Source organism: Lates calcarifer, linkage group LG17, assembly GCF_001640805.2.
Source record: "Lates calcarifer isolate ASB-BC8 linkage group LG17, TLL_Latcal_v3, whole genome shotgun sequence".
Lineage (NCBI taxonomy): Eukaryota > Metazoa > Chordata > Actinopteri > Centropomidae > Lates > Lates calcarifer.
Genome location: NC_066849.1, coordinates 1,296,900 through 1,314,202, shown reverse-complemented (window position 1 = coordinate 1,314,202; position 17,303 = coordinate 1,296,900). Strand labels below are relative to the sequence as shown.

At 41.3% G+C, this 17,303-nt stretch overlaps 1 protein-coding gene across 1 annotated transcript; it reads right to left on the bottom strand.

Moving 5' to 3' along the window:
- Window positions 1–102: 102 nt before the first annotated feature.
- Window positions 103–17,191, bottom strand: LOC108896983 (transcription initiation factor TFIID subunit 4). Its single transcript, XM_051077181.1, has 16 exons — window positions 16,153–17,191; window positions 15,034–15,547; window positions 13,838–13,959; window positions 13,593–13,700; window positions 12,114–12,242; window positions 11,137–11,259; window positions 10,251–10,340; window positions 9,805–9,954; window positions 8,587–8,719; window positions 7,726–7,810; window positions 7,354–7,514; window positions 6,225–6,355; window positions 5,401–5,526; window positions 4,582–4,638; window positions 2,382–2,489; window positions 103–567 (listed from the first exon to the last, which is right to left on the bottom strand). Exons 1-16 carry the CDS (start codon window positions 16,225–16,227, stop codon window positions 442–444), a joined length of 2,238 nt encoding a protein of 745 aa, XP_050933138.1. The 5' UTR covers window positions 16,228–17,191; the 3' UTR covers window positions 103–441.
- Window positions 17,192–17,303: the final 112 nt, after the last annotated feature.

Below are 17,303 nucleotides of genomic sequence, written 5' to 3'. Positions count from 1 at the left end.
ATCAATAATCTGCATACTAATCTGACATATTAGCCTAGCCTGGAATCACTGCTTGTGTGGCTAAAACAAGCAAAGACACAGTAAACATTGGGGATTGATGAATTTATAACTTTTTTTAATGGTCAAACAAAAAAGAAGCAGAATAATGACAAACTCAAAATCCAGCTGAGAATTCAACTACTCAACACTTCCAGTAAACAGGCACTTATCCTCTGTTCTTATCTTTAAAATCCTACTCACAGGTTCATTATTTCTGCATCTGAAAAGCATCACAACCAAAACCGTGAGTGCCATTAAAGACCATCTGATTATCATCACTGGTCCAGCACTACACTACACTAACAGCAGATAATAAATACAACTAAAACAAAGAGCAAAAACAAAAATGCCAAAACGTGGGAAACACTAACTGATTATTATTAGAATAGAGAACTGAAATGATCAGAGCATCGCTTTGTACAGAGTGAGAGAGTGTCGAAGGAAGCGGTCCTGCTCCATACACACCAACAAATCCCTCAGCATCACCCGCGTCACTCTGTGAACACCCAGTCTGGACAGCAGTGACACCTGACAGACACACACACACAAACACACACAGTAAATATATGTCCGCTCTTGTTAACAAAAGATCATCCAACTGAGAACCATGTAAATCTACGACTTTGATAACATTAAAGAAGGAGGTTGTGGTTATCATGTATTTACGGCTTGATTTAGACAAAAGTGTTTATGTTTGACAGTAGCCCAATAATCTGCTTCACAGGCTCTCTGCCTGAGCATGTGCAGTAACACAGACTACAGAGCTGCTGTACAAAGACAGATGTTCAGAAGAGCTTCCACTCCAGACCACTCTTGCAATCACCCCTCCATACTTCCTGTCGTCAGCGTGTGTCGTGCCAGCTGAGGTAAAGACTGTGAAGAGGAAAAGGAAGCCCTGTGGCTGTGAGAGGAAAGAGGGAGGCGGCAGCCAGCCAGCTCCACTGGGTAATGGAGTTCAAAGACAGTTCAGTTAATAGAGCGTCCTCATCTTTAAACCTACAGCCTGCAGGGCCACGACTTGAACACACAGTGAATTAAAGACTCAATGAGCTAAACTAACAGTCTCACACATGCTAAAGGCAGTGAGCTGCAGGCCTCCTGTGAGCCTGAGTTAGTACTTGGTCTGAACTCTGACGGTGCACAAACTGATTCTATAAACCTGTAATAATATGAAACATGCAGATTTTTTTCTATCCATTATTAGTGCTACACAATCACCTGAGAAGACATGTGTGTTGTTTTACATTGTGTTTTTCTGCTTGACGCAGAATAGAATGTTATTTTAGTCTGTCAACCTTCAGGTGCTTATCACACCGCAAGATACATCAGAACAATTTAACACATGGGTGTTACAGTCCCGCATTACTTAATGTTGCAAAAAGGAAAGTTTTATCTGGAACAGGCTTATATTAGAAATAGGCCTTTGGTCATAATTAATGGGCCTCCATGGATCTGGCTTGATCCGGATCATACCACAGATGCTTGATCAGACTGGGATCTGGGGAGTTTGGAGGCCAGGTCAACACATTTCTGAGCAGGCTTGGTGGTGTAGTGGGTTTGTCTTCCTGCTGGGAGAGGCCCCTGACATTGGGGAGTGTTGTTACCATGGGGGGGTGTGCTTGGTCTACAACAATGTTTAGGTGAGTGGTACGTGTCAAAGTAACATCCAGATGAATGAAAGACCCAGGTCACATGATGGCTGGTTGGGTCAATGACTCATATGACCTCAATGACTCTCAAACTGGTGATGACCCCACAGGGGAATAAACGCCTGGTCTCCCCACTCCTCAGTCAGAGCTGAAGAAGCCTTTTAGATGGAGTGTCTTCAAGTACCTCAAGCAAGTCCAGTTGCCCTCATATGGACATTTTAATGACATCTCCTGGAGGCTTTTAATGTGAAATACCTGCTGGAAGTCTAGAGTTTCCCTGCAGTCTTGAAACTCAGTCTGAGTGTGATCAGAACCATGACTCTATATATAAATGGTGGACATGGCAGCTCCCCAAAAGTGAAACCAAATCATCTCCATCACCCCCTGGTGGCTGGCTGCAGTATAGATCAAAACCCCACCCTTTTACTTTTTTATACTTTTTTATCATTGCTTTAGATTTAAATCTGAATTATTTCTAAGGCTTTCACACCATCAGGTGAGTAAGATCTTCCAAAATGTAATACTTTCCAATAAAATGCTGAATATCAGCTAAATATATTCATTTCAGTAACTGCCAATTTAAAAAAAAAGTACAACTAAAGAAGAAGGCCCTGATCCTCCCAAATAAGAACAGGTGCATTTCAGCTTTTGTATTTTGACACAGAAGTCAGACAGCACACATACAGTACTAACCTGGCTTTCAGTCTGCTCCAGAGGTCTCTTCCTGCGAGGCCCGATGGCAGCCAGGGCCGTGAGGTTGGCCTCTCTTTGCTGCAGCTGAGCTGCTTCTATTTGTTGTAACTGAAAAGATACAAAGATATATTTGGAGACATGCTACTGCAGAGAGAGTGTTTTTGGATTCACTATCTGGGTGTTTTAATGCTGGCTGGTTTGAATGAAGACTTCACACTGTCCTGTTTTTAAGCAATATGAATTCTGTAATGGTTTATATTTAGAGAGTTTTTTGTTGCAGTTTAAATAGAAAGGTCAGTCTCACAGGATCAGGCGCTTTCTGCACCTAACTGCGATCATTTTTGGACTAAATGTTTAAAACAAATAAGTCAGTGCAGAGATCCTGCATGGAGGTGGGAGAAACTTCCAGAAGCTTTTTGATTTAGCATAATACTACAGCTTGACAAAATGTGGAAAAAACGACGAGGTCTGAATACTTTCTGAATGCTCTGTACAACAGGTTCACAGTTCAGCATTGCCATGGTTTCCCCAGCACGAGGGGAAAAGATAGCTGAATCACATATTTCCATACAAAGTTTGTTAAAGCTAGTTCTCTCTGACTGAACACACATTTCAGTCATTACTGACGTCAACTCCAACCTCACAAACAATCTCAATTAAAATCACTTCCAACTGGCACCACATCTACTCCAGCTTTGAGTGTGTGTGTGTAAGTACAGACTTGGCAAAGTGCAGTGAGTGTCTGGTGCAGTGGTTGAGAGTGTGAGGGGGTGGCAGCAGCGGGGCATGTAAATGAACAGATTTTGATCGCTGTGGAGAAACCTCTGGGAGCGTGATGGCTGGGAGCTACACAGCAGCTTGAGAAGGAAAACAGGCCCTGTGTGGTGTTACCGCCTCCTTAAAGAGCCACTCTGCTACCACTGCCTTTCATCTTCCTCACACTTCTCCCTGCCCTGCCGGCAAAAAACATTACACACACTATCGCATTACTAAACGAACAATTAGCATGAAAAATAGCAGGGATTTAAAGAGTTCCCAAACAGCACTTGTTGGGAGTTTACATTGGCCCACAGAAGTGAAAAATATCAAGAGCCTTTCTCTACCACAGAAAATGAAGACTATGGATGTGGGGACTCAGGTTGGATTCATCAGTATGTCTGTGACAAACCACTTCCACTGTTTAAGTTCAATGATTCAGACAAAACACCAAATCCTCTCCTCGTGAAGGACTCCAATGTTTAGTTTTTGTTCAAACAAAGTCAACAAACTGACTAAGCACATTGGCGGTTACATCTGAACTTGCAACCATTACAGGGTTTGTCCACCAGAGAGCACTAGTGCACAAATGTAAAATGTTCAGAACGTATCTTGGTCACACTGATAACCACATTTAAGATATCCTTAGAATAAAAATGTTTATGTCAATATTTATGTAAAGAATACTGTTGACTATTGACTCTCACCTGTAGACACCAGCCTCAAAAATCCCTTACAGTCTAAGTAGTTGTTGACAGGGTTTAGGACTTTCTGTGTGCAGTGAGCTGCAGTGAGTCCCACAGTTTACAGTTTAGTCCAACATTTAGTTCATGGATCATGAAACCAGTTCTACTTGGTCTGCCTGGCTTCACTGAGCCTAACACTGATGATCCAAAAGATTTAGTATTGTGAAGCTGGTTAATAAATGTACTTCATAAATTCCTGAGGAAAAGCAACAGCAAGCAGCATTATAACAAGGTGAAATGCAGACCATGTAGTCCCATAACTAGAACAGAATAAGAAGCTGTAGAAACACTAGAAGTCATTTCTAAATATTAGAAGTAAAGTTGAGGCTATGAATATGTTTGTGAATTATGTCTTTAGTATGTACTGAACAGTTTCTGTTGCTTTTTTGTCTGATGACCAAACTACTCTGAAATGTGATGCAAGGTAAAAAGTAATGTCAGACTGTTTCTGCTGCCAAAGCAGAGAGAGGTCAAACATTTCAGTGTGTGTGTGTGTTTCGTTTTTGTTTTCAATTATCAACACAAAATCACAAAATCTATTTGATTCTGAGCTGCAGTGATGGAATAAGTGGGTAAAGGCATCATCACTGTCAGGAATCAAAGAAACCTGCTACATTAAAATGCCACTGTAACAGTTACGATGCATTCAGTGTCATATTCTAGAATACTAGTTAGCACACAGAGAATTAAACACACACCTCTTTGGCTCTTTGCTTGAGCTGCTGATGCTGTGGATCCTCAGTGTGTGAGCGACTCTGTTGTCATAAACAGACAGGTGTGTCAGTAAGCATCATTACATTTATACAAAAATCAAACATCTATCTATCACCACTGACCGGTGAAGTGAATAACAGTGATTACCTCGGCACCTGTCAAGGGGTGGGATAAATTAGGCAGCAGGTCAACAGTCAGTTCTTTAAGCTGACGTGTTGGAAACAGGAAAAATGGCGAGTGAGAGGATCTGAGCGACTTTGATAAAAGTCAAACTGTGCCACAACATTAAAGCCACCTGCCTAATATTCTGTAGGTCCTATTGTGCCACCAACACAGCTCCGACCTACTGAGACTCCACAGACCTCTGAAGGTGTCCTGTAGTATCAGGCACCAAGACGTTAGCATCAAATCCTTTAAGTCCTCTGAGTTGTTAGGTGGAGCTCTCATGGATCAGACTTGTTTTTCCAACACATCCCACAGACCCTCGACCTAACTGAGATCTGGGGAAGCTGGAGGCATCACTAAGAGTTAAAGGTGACGTGAACTCTTGGTGATGTTCCTCATTTTCCTATTTCCAACACATCAACTTCAAGAACTGACTGCTGCCTAATATATCCCACCCCTTAGCAGCTGCCACTGTATGGTATAATCTGTGTTATTCATTTCACCTGTCAGTGGTTTCACTGTTGTGGCTGATCAGTGTATGTATCAGAAAGCACAAAATGTCCTTGTTTAGAGGTGAAGCTACTGGTTTCAGTGTCATCTTTGTCAAACGACTGCTGCTTCTCTCTGGACTAACTTACTCTGGCCAAACGCAGCAGTCTCTCTCTCTCCTCTTCATCCCTCCTCTTCTTGTTCAAACTCTCCACTTCCTCCAGGAAGCGAAGCTGAGAACGTACATCGCTCACTTTGGTGTACCACAGGTCCTCCTGTAACCACAAACATACACAAGTGGGCGAGGTTGCACAGGTGGGAGGAGGCGGTGCAAAGGGAGCTGTTGGTGATTTGGTAGAAAATGTGTGATCTTGATTGCCACCTTGGTGATTTTAATCAGCGAGAGCAAATTAAATACTTCATACAGATAATTCTATTTTAAAGACTTTCAAACCACTAGATGCATTAAATCAGCATCTAATGTTAATGTGGTTAAATGTGGTCACAGCGCAGCACCATTATCACACAGCTGTCTACTGCATTTACCTTTGATAGAATCACTTTGTTGTCATACTTAACTATGGTGTATATATTAATCACCAAACCCTCTAAGACACAGTCTGCTCTTGCCATTGCATTTGCACGATTAAAACAGGGCCTACAGTCTACAGCCATGCTAGCAGCTCTGTGAGGCTGTACCTGCACAGGGCTTTTCGGTAAATGCTGATGTCAGCTTGGCAACATGTTCACAGTGGCATGTTAACTGGTCTGTCACAGACATCAGCAGCTGATGCTTTTTTAATATTCGGATTGTATTTTGGAAGATATAAATAAAGGAACAGATACTGGGAGCAGGACATGTACAACTGTTCTGACATCAGTTACTCGGTGTAAATAAATACATCACTTCTTCATAAGACAATATGGACGTTATCCAGTGCGACCACTGTGAGTCAAGGTCAGACTGTTGTACCTTTGGGGCTGCCTTGCGATGCTCTGCCATCTCAGTGAGCCTTTCCAGCAGTCCACGGAGACACTCCTGAGTAGCATGAGAAACCAGAGCAACCACCTCTGGACCAACATCTGTTACTCCCAGTGCCTGCCCTGACACAGGACACACAAAACACCTGGCAGTAATATCACAACAAGAGTCAAACACAGAGTCAAGTTCAAAAATTAAAAACATGAGGTTTTTATCAATACTTAATGGTCATGTTGTTACACTGTGACTTGTTAATTTCTATGTAATGTATGTATGTATGGGCATTACTATCTTGAAAAGTATTATTGTAGCCTCAGACAAACATGTTCTCAGTATGACTGAAAAATAATGAGAAACTTAGTCAAAATAATGGCTCAGTATTTCATTATTTTTATGTCATCATTCTGAGGTTTCTCATTAAAATGATTAACAGGATCATTTTCTTTCCTTCATTGCAGTGGCAGAAATTGGCTTCCATTCAAAACGAACTATCTGTATTTATCTATAAATGGAACACTGAGGGATTTTGGCACCTTTGTTCACCAAACATATTCCCACAGATACCATTTTGGTCTTATGAAAATGACTGAAGAAGGCTGTCTTGTGTGGTTTTATTTTTAATAGCTCCATATCCATTAGATATCAGATCAGATGCTCATCAGATACTGAAGAAAAAATGATGCCTTAGTGTTTAAGAATTTCATACTTTATTCCAAATCTGGGGCCTAAAAGAAAATCAATAAGCAAGAAGTACAAACTTTTAATGGGTTTAGTCAAACTGAGAACATGTTTTTCTTCCATCCTACAAGACGGAAGAAAAACATGCAAGGAATAATACTTTTCAAGGTATTAATGCCCAAACATGGCTTCCAAAGTGAGGCATTTTTGAGGCTATGAAAATGAATAATATAAAAGGCTGAAAAAATATGAAAACATAGGATTTGAACAGAAATATTTTACAGGCTTTGGTTTAGGGACCCACCCATTTCTAACAAAAACGTTATAAGGTCTATTTTGTTATTGTCTCTGTGAGTGCATTTAATGCTTCACAGCTGAGATGTTAAATGACATGCTGAGCCCATTAGGTTGGCTGAGCTCTGCCTCAGTATGGCTCCTGTACCTGTATGAAGGATTCGACTGAGCACTGGGTTGGGTGTGAGGAAGGGCTGATCCTGGCATGACTGCACCACAGAGCCAACCATGGTGGTCAGGATCTGTGCATTCTCCTCTCTCAGGTTGACTCCAGCCATGAAGGCCACGTCATTAATGTCATCATCTTCTCTAGGAAACACACACACAGACACACAAACAAACACACACACACACACACACACACACACACACACACACACACACACACACACACACACACACACACCTCTTGTGCAGGTCGGCCAGCTTTGACAGAGTGCTGATGAGATTCACTGAACTGTTTAACTTGAAATCTCTCACACTTAAGTTTGAGTCTAAAGAAATCAACTGTATGTGTTACTTGTAAGATCCTGAACAGTCCTTGAATGCAAGCTTGGTAGAGCGAGGTGGATCCTGAGTGAAAGGCTGTTTCACTGAAAACGTTCCTATAAAAAGAGAAAAAAGAGAGTTATTTGGAGAGTACACCTACAGAGACTACACCTGGTAGTAACACCTGTATCTGGATACACTGTCTGGATAATGACATCTGATTATGAGGCCTCTGCATCTTCACAAATAGTGCAGATGTAATGCCATTATCTCAGTTCTACCTGCATTGTGATTGGATCCCAATTTGCAAATCAGGCAGACAGAGATACAGTCTGGCCAATCTGACTGCACTCTCACAGCAGTTATACCTGCATTAACATGTGTTGATCCAGATAAGATATCCACATACTGATCACATATTAATACAATGTGGAAACCGAACTCAACAACAGCTGAACTCAGCAGTGAGGGCAGAGCTGAACCTCAGCATTAACACACACACACAGCAACGCTTTACAAAACCAGCTCCGGTGGGGTGAAGAAAATACTTTGGTCTATAGTCTGTTTTATTTCAAATGACCTGCCGCAGAGTTGTGTTGTTGTACAAAAAATATTAAGACAATAATGCTGGTCAGTAAATTAGACTTTTCACTTTCATTCTTCTTTAAACATGCACAAGACATCAGGACCAATTAGCTTATCTGCTGAAGTGTTTGGACTACAGACACAAGTGAATGTTTTTGTTTTTGTTTTTTTTACCAGTTTTTCAATTTATTCAACCAAGAATCCATCTTGAATTGAGAATTGATTCTGTATCGAACTGTGACACCAAGAGGCAGAATCAATAATGGGACTCCCAAAGATTCTCATCCCTGACTTTCATAGTTGTTACCTGTGAGGTGTTTTCCTGACTGGACCACAGTGTTCTTGAGGTTGGGTCTGATGCTCTTAGATATGTAATTTCTGGACTGGGCAAATGTAGTCGTCCCAGGTCTCAGAATCATCCCTCGAGGCAGCTGAATAACCTGCATTTTAAAAGCAATCATTAAGCACTACGGTCAAACATGTCATCTATATCCCTTGTTATGCAGATGACACCCAGGTTTTCATGTCTAACATGACTGGACATCTCAGCCTTTTGCCAAAATTTGGTAGAACTACTTAAGATGAGTTACAACTATTGAAATGTCTTACTCCAGACTGTGTAGTGTTTTTACATGCAATTAAGTACCCAGCCAGGTTCCTCTGAGAGACCATGTTGTGTGGGCAATGATCATGTTTACAAGCACTCTAGTAACCTGAGCCAAGGTTAGCGAGGTAACTTTAGGTTTAACTCTGGGTTTTCAGTCTTACAACAGCTCTCTAGTGGCCCCTAATTACTTTTAGCAATCATGCTCGGACACTTCCAAAACTCAGCATTTATGTCACCAAACTTAATATCTGATGTGGGTCTTAAGCATGGGTGTGGCAAAATGGCGCCCCCTAGAAAACTTCAATGAAGCAGCCCCTGTGTACCATTTTATGCAGGTGTATAAAATTCGCCAGGCACATGTAACACCCCAAGATATACCAGCCATACCCTAAACCCAACAGGAAGCCAGCCATTCTGAATTTAGCCATTTACAGCCGTTGTACTTTAACATACTTCTCCTAAAGCGTTTAGTGAAGCCAGATAAGGAAAAGATATGCTGAGTATGTTGCACTTGTTTCGTAGACCTGATTTCTGTAAATCTGTATTTACAGGCAGCAGGCCAATAATGATGTTTCTCCCCTAATCTTCGCCTTATTTTGAAAAAAGTCTGACTTTTTTGTGGTAATGAGTGAGATTTTTAGCTGAGAACAGCTGCCTACTGCAGCAGAAAACAACGCTTTAAGAGGGGCGAGAGTGAAACAGAACAGTAGAGTTGTGGTCTGAACAGATAAGCTATGAGCTGAAACTCAGAGCCACGATGAGCTGTGAATACAGCTGACAGTCCTCTGTAGGTTCATCACCTACATAACACACTGTTTTTCACATTGTCATTTGATGCATTGTTAATATAAACATGATGGTTATAAGTGCTTTAAGTGCATGTAAACACAGTTTCTGTCCTTGCGTGTTTTCCTTTACCTGCTGGCTGGTCTTGACGTTTTGACCTGTGTCAGTGATGGACTGCTTCATGGTGTGAGACAAGGTATTGGAGCTGTGGGCAGAAGTTGAGGCCTGCTGAATAAATAACTCAGGGTCTGCAGTGAGGTGACGCACTGCAGGAAGGCTTTTCTGGTAGCAATGAGGGAAAGATGAATGAAAACCAGTCAAATTATTCATGAAATTCCATCTTGAGATATTTTTAATTATTTTTTATATTTTTATTTATTTTTGTGTTAAAATAAATTGTATTTAATTTACAAAAACAATGATATAACTCTGGTTAAAGATTTGGTGAATGTATACAAAACATACTGTAATACACATATGTGTTTACTGCAATCACTAGTTGTGACCACATATTAAAAGTCTACAGTCTTTTTTGATTCATTTTTTAATTCATTTTATATACTGATATTTCTAGTCACCTTGAGGAACGGCACCAAGCACGGCTGTGGAGTCGACTTCAACTCATGATACAGCTGTTCTGTGAACTCCTCTGCTTCGAGCTTCCCTTCCTGCAGGGTAACAAAGTAGAAATACGTATCTGAGGAAGTAAATAGAGTTTATGGTATATGGAACTTTATGTTCTGAACAAAATAACCAAACTGACAAAATCATTTTTACTTTACCTTGAAGCTTTTTAGTGAGCAGACCTAGATCTACATACTGGTAAAATGATATAAAAGTAAGTCCTGTAGATATGATACATGTAGTAGTGGTTGTCCTCTAATCCGAGATAAGTGGAGTAAAGAATTTGTAATCTAAGTAAAAAAAAAAAAATTAAAAAAAAGAGAGAAAATGAAAAAAAATTAAGAAACACACACACAGCCTTTCAAGGCGGGAACACTGTGGTGTCATTCTGCCTTGCAGCTCTGTATAGAAAGGTAGAGTGACAGAATTGGGGGCCTTATTGCTCCACCTCTAAGCTGGAGATAGTCACAGAGTCAAATGGATGTCTGTGTAAAGCTGTCCGATGTGGAGGCTGCTGTGTGCCTCTGAGCCTCTGTGCCTCAGCAGGACGGCATCATGGTGTGTCTGAGAGTGTTCTCAGCACCAATACTGTGTGATCTCTGTGTAAAAAAGGGGCTGGGCTATACTAATGTTTTCCACTTCTTAAACTGGCATCTTTTCATGTATTTTAGACATGTCAAGAATTCATCTTTCTACTACTATACTATTACTAAGTGAAAGCAGCTCCTGTGATGTCTGTGTAGGTTCCCAGTCATCCAGGTCATGGTAGTCTTAAGTGCTAGAGCTGAAGGCTACTGGACTTCATTTTGCTCATTCATTTACGAATGGGTGGAGACATACCAGCAGACTCCTGACCAGTCCCCTGACGTTGTTGGCCATGTTGGCAGACCTGGAGTCACTGGAGGCCAGCTTGATCAGAGTTACAAGGAAGTTTTTGCATTTTTTCACACTTTCCAGGGTCTCCTGTTGGTGAAATGTCAGTTCAAAACCAATTTCAGTACAGTAATGGAAAACTCTTTCCTGAGGGGAAAAAAATTGGATCAAGAGTAGATCCTCAATAGAAACAATGTGCACCTCAACCTCAGAAATCTACAACACATCCAAAACAACTAAGCATGCTGGGTTTAGAGTCCATCCACGATTTGAACAACAAATAGTGCAAACTGACGACTTGGTGTGATCATCTCTGAGAGGGAGTTTTATTTTATTCTAGCTCATTCAACACTGTAACTCTCACTGTATCTCTTATTTTTCATTCAATTCAATTCAATTTTCATTTAAAAAATAATATTTAGTTTCTATTATGACAGCTCAGAAATATACAGACGAGTGACAAATTAGAGGAAACCTAAACATAAAGAGTGTTGGGCCACCATGTGCCACCAGAACATCTGCATTGCTCTTTGGCACTGACTCTCCAAGTCTCTGAACTCTACTGGAGGGATGGATTCTTCCTAAAGAAGATGCTGTTTTGATGATGGTGATGGAGAAAGCTGTGTTACATGTCAGTCCAAAATCTCCCATAGATGTTCAGCTGGGTTGAGATCTGGTGACTGTGAAGGCCTCAGCATCTGACTCACATCATTGTCATACTCATCAGTGAACCCTCCTGCTCTGTGGATGGAGGGACTGTCATCCTGTTTCTCCACTCATTTGTCAGGTTTTTCCTTTAATTTGTCACCTGTCTGTAAGTGCTACCTGCAGAGGAGATGATAGGTTTGTTGGGCAGTTGTCTTGGCCAGCTGCTGCAAATTTTTTTTAGTGAGGAGAAATCCAAATGGAGGATGCGGATCAGAGCAGGGACTTCTTAGACTCACCTGACTCAACGTAGGTGGAGGCTCCTTTTTGGTTTCTGTGACAGGGGCCTGAATGCGGGGCTGGCTCCCCCGCTCAGACGCAGCACTCAGGGTATGGACTACAGCTGGTTTGGGAGCAACACCAATGACCTGAACAACACAACGTATACTATCACCTCAAAACCAGAAACAGGAGCCTCTGAGGAACTCTGGTGCTGCTCATTCATGGCGACACAGCACTGCCCACAAGCAAAGGGACTACATGATAATGATTACAGAGCCAAAGACATGACGTCATGTCTGGGTTAGCGTCTGTTCAACTAGCTTCTATAAGTCAAAGCAGTCTCTTATTCAGCATTTCTTTCAAAAAAAAAAAAAAAAAGTGGTATACTCCTGGATCAGCATCCACTGATCAAAACAACAGCTCCCATGACAACTGTTGCACTGGTACTTGTGTCATCATAATTTGGTTTCACACTAAGCTAACCACAACCTCTGTGCTAACCCATGGACTCGCCTCTTTGAGTCATGACATTTACCCCACATGCATCTAGGGCTTATGGGATTTTGTGTTTATTAAAGGCTGCTGCTAAAAACATGAATACTGAGTAAACAGCAATGTTAGATCATTTTTCAAAAAGCTACCATCCTTATCTACACATTATGAAGGCTCTGATACAAGTCTGTCAGTTCTGAGCATAGTTACAAATGTCAGTGGGATTCTGAATGAAGTTTTCTTACTTCTGGAAAAGAAAGGAAGTTCCAGTTTCACGTCAGCTCTCCATACACCTGTGTGACTTTAAACCTCCGCTATAGGGCTGAACAATTCTTGGGAAAATATCTAATTGCGATTTTTCTGACAGATACTGCGACTTGATTTGCAATATAATTTTGAAAGTGAAGCCTCGGTCCAGGATTTACTATATACATGTAAAACATGTGATGGAGCATTACCATTAAGAGATTATTGAAATATTAACTGCTCTGTGTACTAATCCAAGGATGAGAATGAAATTTGTATTTATTCTAACAATAAATGTTATAGAACAAACACATTATGAACCATAGAACAATTCTCACAGAGCAAACAGTAGCACTACGTTCTCTTGCCTTCTTTGCAGTAACTGTTTTGAGACCAGATGTGGTTAGTAAAGTTTACAGCCTGTCGCTCTGTTGCCCCTGCAGTGCTCTGTGTGTGAACTGTGAGGCAGCTAAAAAAAAAAAAGCGTAACAGCTCGTCCACTGACTCTGTGTTGTGAAAATAATCGCAGTCTTTGCATTTTGCAAATCGCAGTAGTTCAAAACATGATTTTGGTTAAAATTCAATAAAATGTTCAGCCGTCTGTATTTTGTATTTTGGCCGTCCCCCATTAAAGATAAACAATCATATTAATCATTTTACAGTGCGTCATCATTATCATTGTTAATGACATTAATGATTGTCAGTGACTACTAGTGATTATCTATGACAGGTCAGTGAGTGAAAAGCAGCTCCTGTACCTTTACCACAGCAGTCTTCTGGACTGGTGCGGGCTGGAAAGTGTGTGGAGCCGTCATCCTGATCACTGTCACTTTCTCATTGCTTTTACTTCCAGCTGCTGCAGACACCTGAACTCCAGACATGATGGCTTGTTAAGTATTAAGAGTATTAATAAGAAGTCTCTACATTCTTCTTCTTCAATATTACATAAAATGAAAGCAGCATTACATGCACATATATACACACACCATATACACACACACACCTGATGGGCCACAATTCTGGATGCTTGACCACTGGCAGCTCTTGGTCCCTGCTGAGCCTGTGCCAAAGCCTGTTGGGATACGAGCATCAGCTGTCCACTATCACTGCGGATCAACATCATACCTGTAACAATTACAATCCAAAATCACTAACCACTACCATCAAAGCTGAGTGGTTAATTACAAGCAAGTACTTAATATGACAAGAGAGGTAACACTGACACCTGCAGGTTAATTTGGTTAAAGCGACATCCAAAAATGAAATTTAGCAAGGTGAAATGTGAACGATATGATCACATGACTAGAATAAAAACACTAGAAATTATTTTCAATGAATAAAGTCAGCCTGAAGATTTCTTGTAAATAAGAACAAAATGATTGTTTCTTACTGAGTGAGTGTTTTGCTCTTTTGTCCATTGGTGATTTATTCTGAGTTATTGTGAATATGTGATGCAGAGAAACAGTGACAGTAATGTCAGACTGTTTCTGATACCAAAGCAGAGAGGAGAGAGTTAATGTCTGACTGAAATGTTCATTTCTAATCATCACAAACATTCAACAGTGTGAGGATAAAACCATCTTTGTTCAGTAAATATGTGATGATTTAGTCTATAAACTCTGTTAGAAGCTCTGTTGTGGACATATGGAACAGCAAAAACTGATCTATGAAAATATTTATTGATCTTTATTATTTGTCACTTTATTGTAAACTCTTTTCTCCCTGTTGGGATGCTGTAGGAATGATGACTCTAGTTTTCCACTGATCTGATTGGTCAGTAGATGGGCTGTTGTCAGGTTATGATCTGATACTCTGAAGTTAACCTGCCCCAGAGCAGGTTAGCCGTTCAGCATCAGTTACCATGGTGATTTACCCTGATGAGAAGTGAACCACTGTTGTAAGACTGAAAACCCAGAGTTAAACCTGAAGTTACCACTCTAACCTCAAATCCTGCTGTGTAGTACAGGCCTCTGGTGTGTGAGTGGTACAAACACTGTATGAATGTGTGTGTGAATGGGTAAATGTCACTGAGATGTTTACATGCCAGCTTGTGGCAGAGATATAAACAGTAACACAGACACACAGATACAGGCTACCAAATATCAAAAACTGACTTCAAGACATAACAGTGGTCAGGTCTGTAAGAAGGGTAGAGAATACAGATGATCAGCAGCTGGATAGTGGACTGCTGGAGCTCACCTGGTGGTATGTGGATGTTGGCTGGGAGCTGTGATGAAGCAGTCTGTGGCAGTCGAGGGGCCACAGCGACCGGCTGTGGAGCTGCTACTCTGGGTACAGTTATCACCACCGTCCTTCCTGGGGTCGTGGCCTGGTTCATGGAGGTCACCTGACTTAGAGGTGGTTTTGTTACCTGTAGCTGGCCATTAGCACTCACTACCCCCGAGGTAGCCAGCTTTGCTACCACCATGACAGGGGGAGAGGTTGTCTGTGGCCCTGGGACTGCAGCTGTAACTGTAGAGGATGTAGGCTGGTGGCTCTGACCAGTTGGGATGACTTTAGGTGGGCCAGGGACAGAGTCAGTCTTTGAGACAGTGGCAGCAGTGAGTGGGGGCTGCGCAGCACTTACTGGCCCACATTTGGCTGGGACTAGTACTGTCTTGACTGGAACAGAGGAGTCTCCATCCTCTGCCGCCCCACTGGACTCCAGCATCTGGGCTTCAGCAACCAGCTTATTTGCGTCCATAAATATTGTCTGAACAGAAGAACACATGAAATAAGTCTGATTGTTTACAAGCTGCTGTACTGTTGTGTTCTGGTAGGTTAATCCCAGTGACTGAAGCCCACTGGGAGAGCCCTGCATTTAAAACCTCTCAACTGAAAACACTGACATTATTCAGCGATTTAATCACTTCAAACAGTTAAATCTGAGGTTTAAAATTCACCACCGGCTGTCTATCACCCAACTTTATACAGCCTACGTGCTGCGGAAAGACGTTTGTTTAGCTACAGGTGTGGCTAACCACGTTAACAAGCGAGACGATTTAATATTTGGTTTTTTTATATATATATATTTAAAAAAGATTTATGCTTAGTTGTTTTGTTTGGAACATGCTCGTAGTGTTTTATCGGTTTAATATCCGGGGTTAAGTGTCTCAGCTTTCGACCAGGCCGAATCTGCCCGCCACTCAGAGACATGACAAACATTACCGTTAGCTTTCAGATTCACCAGCTGCCTGATTCTGAATGATTCTGACTTTATTTATCCAAAACAACAATTTTCACTGTGAAGTCTTCGTTAGCACTTCACTCACCGATGAACCATTCACATTAGGAGACAAAGCCAAGTCGTGAGCTCACCTGTTGCAGGTGTGTGTGTGTCTGAACTCCTCCTGACCTGCTGCGTTTGCGGAACACAGGAGAGATGAGCACCATGACAAGCGACGGCTGGGAGAAAAGAATGATTAACGGCTTATTTTAGTACAGTGTTTGTCTGTTTAAAATATGTGGCAAAGTGTAAGTGAGCTGACCACATGAAACATGTTCGAAGACGATTTAATTTAATAACATCTGTTACACACTTTGACTTTTAAGATGAAATCAAGCCATTGGTTCCCACCAGGAAGTGGCGCGGAGGCACCGTTTCCCCAACCAGCAAGACATCTTAGAGAAAGTTTGTTTGTTTGTTTCAAACGCATATGAACTGAGTCAGATCTGTAATAAGATGTGAGCTGCTTCACATTTTGAAACTGCAGTGAAAAACTGATTTATTTTTTTTTAAATAAAACACGTCCATGGCTCATATACAATGTTAGATGGCATGACAGTGTTATATCTGAAAATAGGTGGACTGATTTAGCTTTAAAAGTCATCATAAGCAATAATAGCAGAGTAAACACAACAGCTTCAACACTGCATTTTAATGAATGAATGAGTTTCACACACTGAAAAGTCTGCTGTAGACTGGCTTGGAGCTGCTGTAGACTGGTGTGCAATCCATTCACTATGATATAACTAACCAATAATCTTGTGTTGATGGAGGAAGTTCTGATATGAGAAGGTGGGAGCAGTGAATATATATTTTCATCACTCCACCCAGTTTAGATTAGAAAATGATCTTGACCTGCAGGTCAGAGGACCAAGAGCCAAAGTTCTCTAGAGAATTTGTGGTTTGTAGTTAATCCCTGTGACATTTGACTTGAGTCTGCCTGCCTGTTTCTCTGTGAACCACAGTTGGTCTCATAAAGTTTTTCAAAAATGGGGATTAGACCATCAACTCACGGTTTCTGTTGTGACTCTTCAAGCAACAACAGGCCTCAGCCTTCATCTCAACAATCTCTACAAACACTGCAGGAACAACACAGACTGGGGTTTAGAGTGGGTTACATCACTGTGAGACCCCTTCAGTGTTTTAAGGAGGTTAATTTAAATGACCTCATTGAAGAGCAAATCATGGTGAGAGCCATGCTCAATTTGAAACTCTACAGGCTTCAAATGAAAAGGTAAAAGAC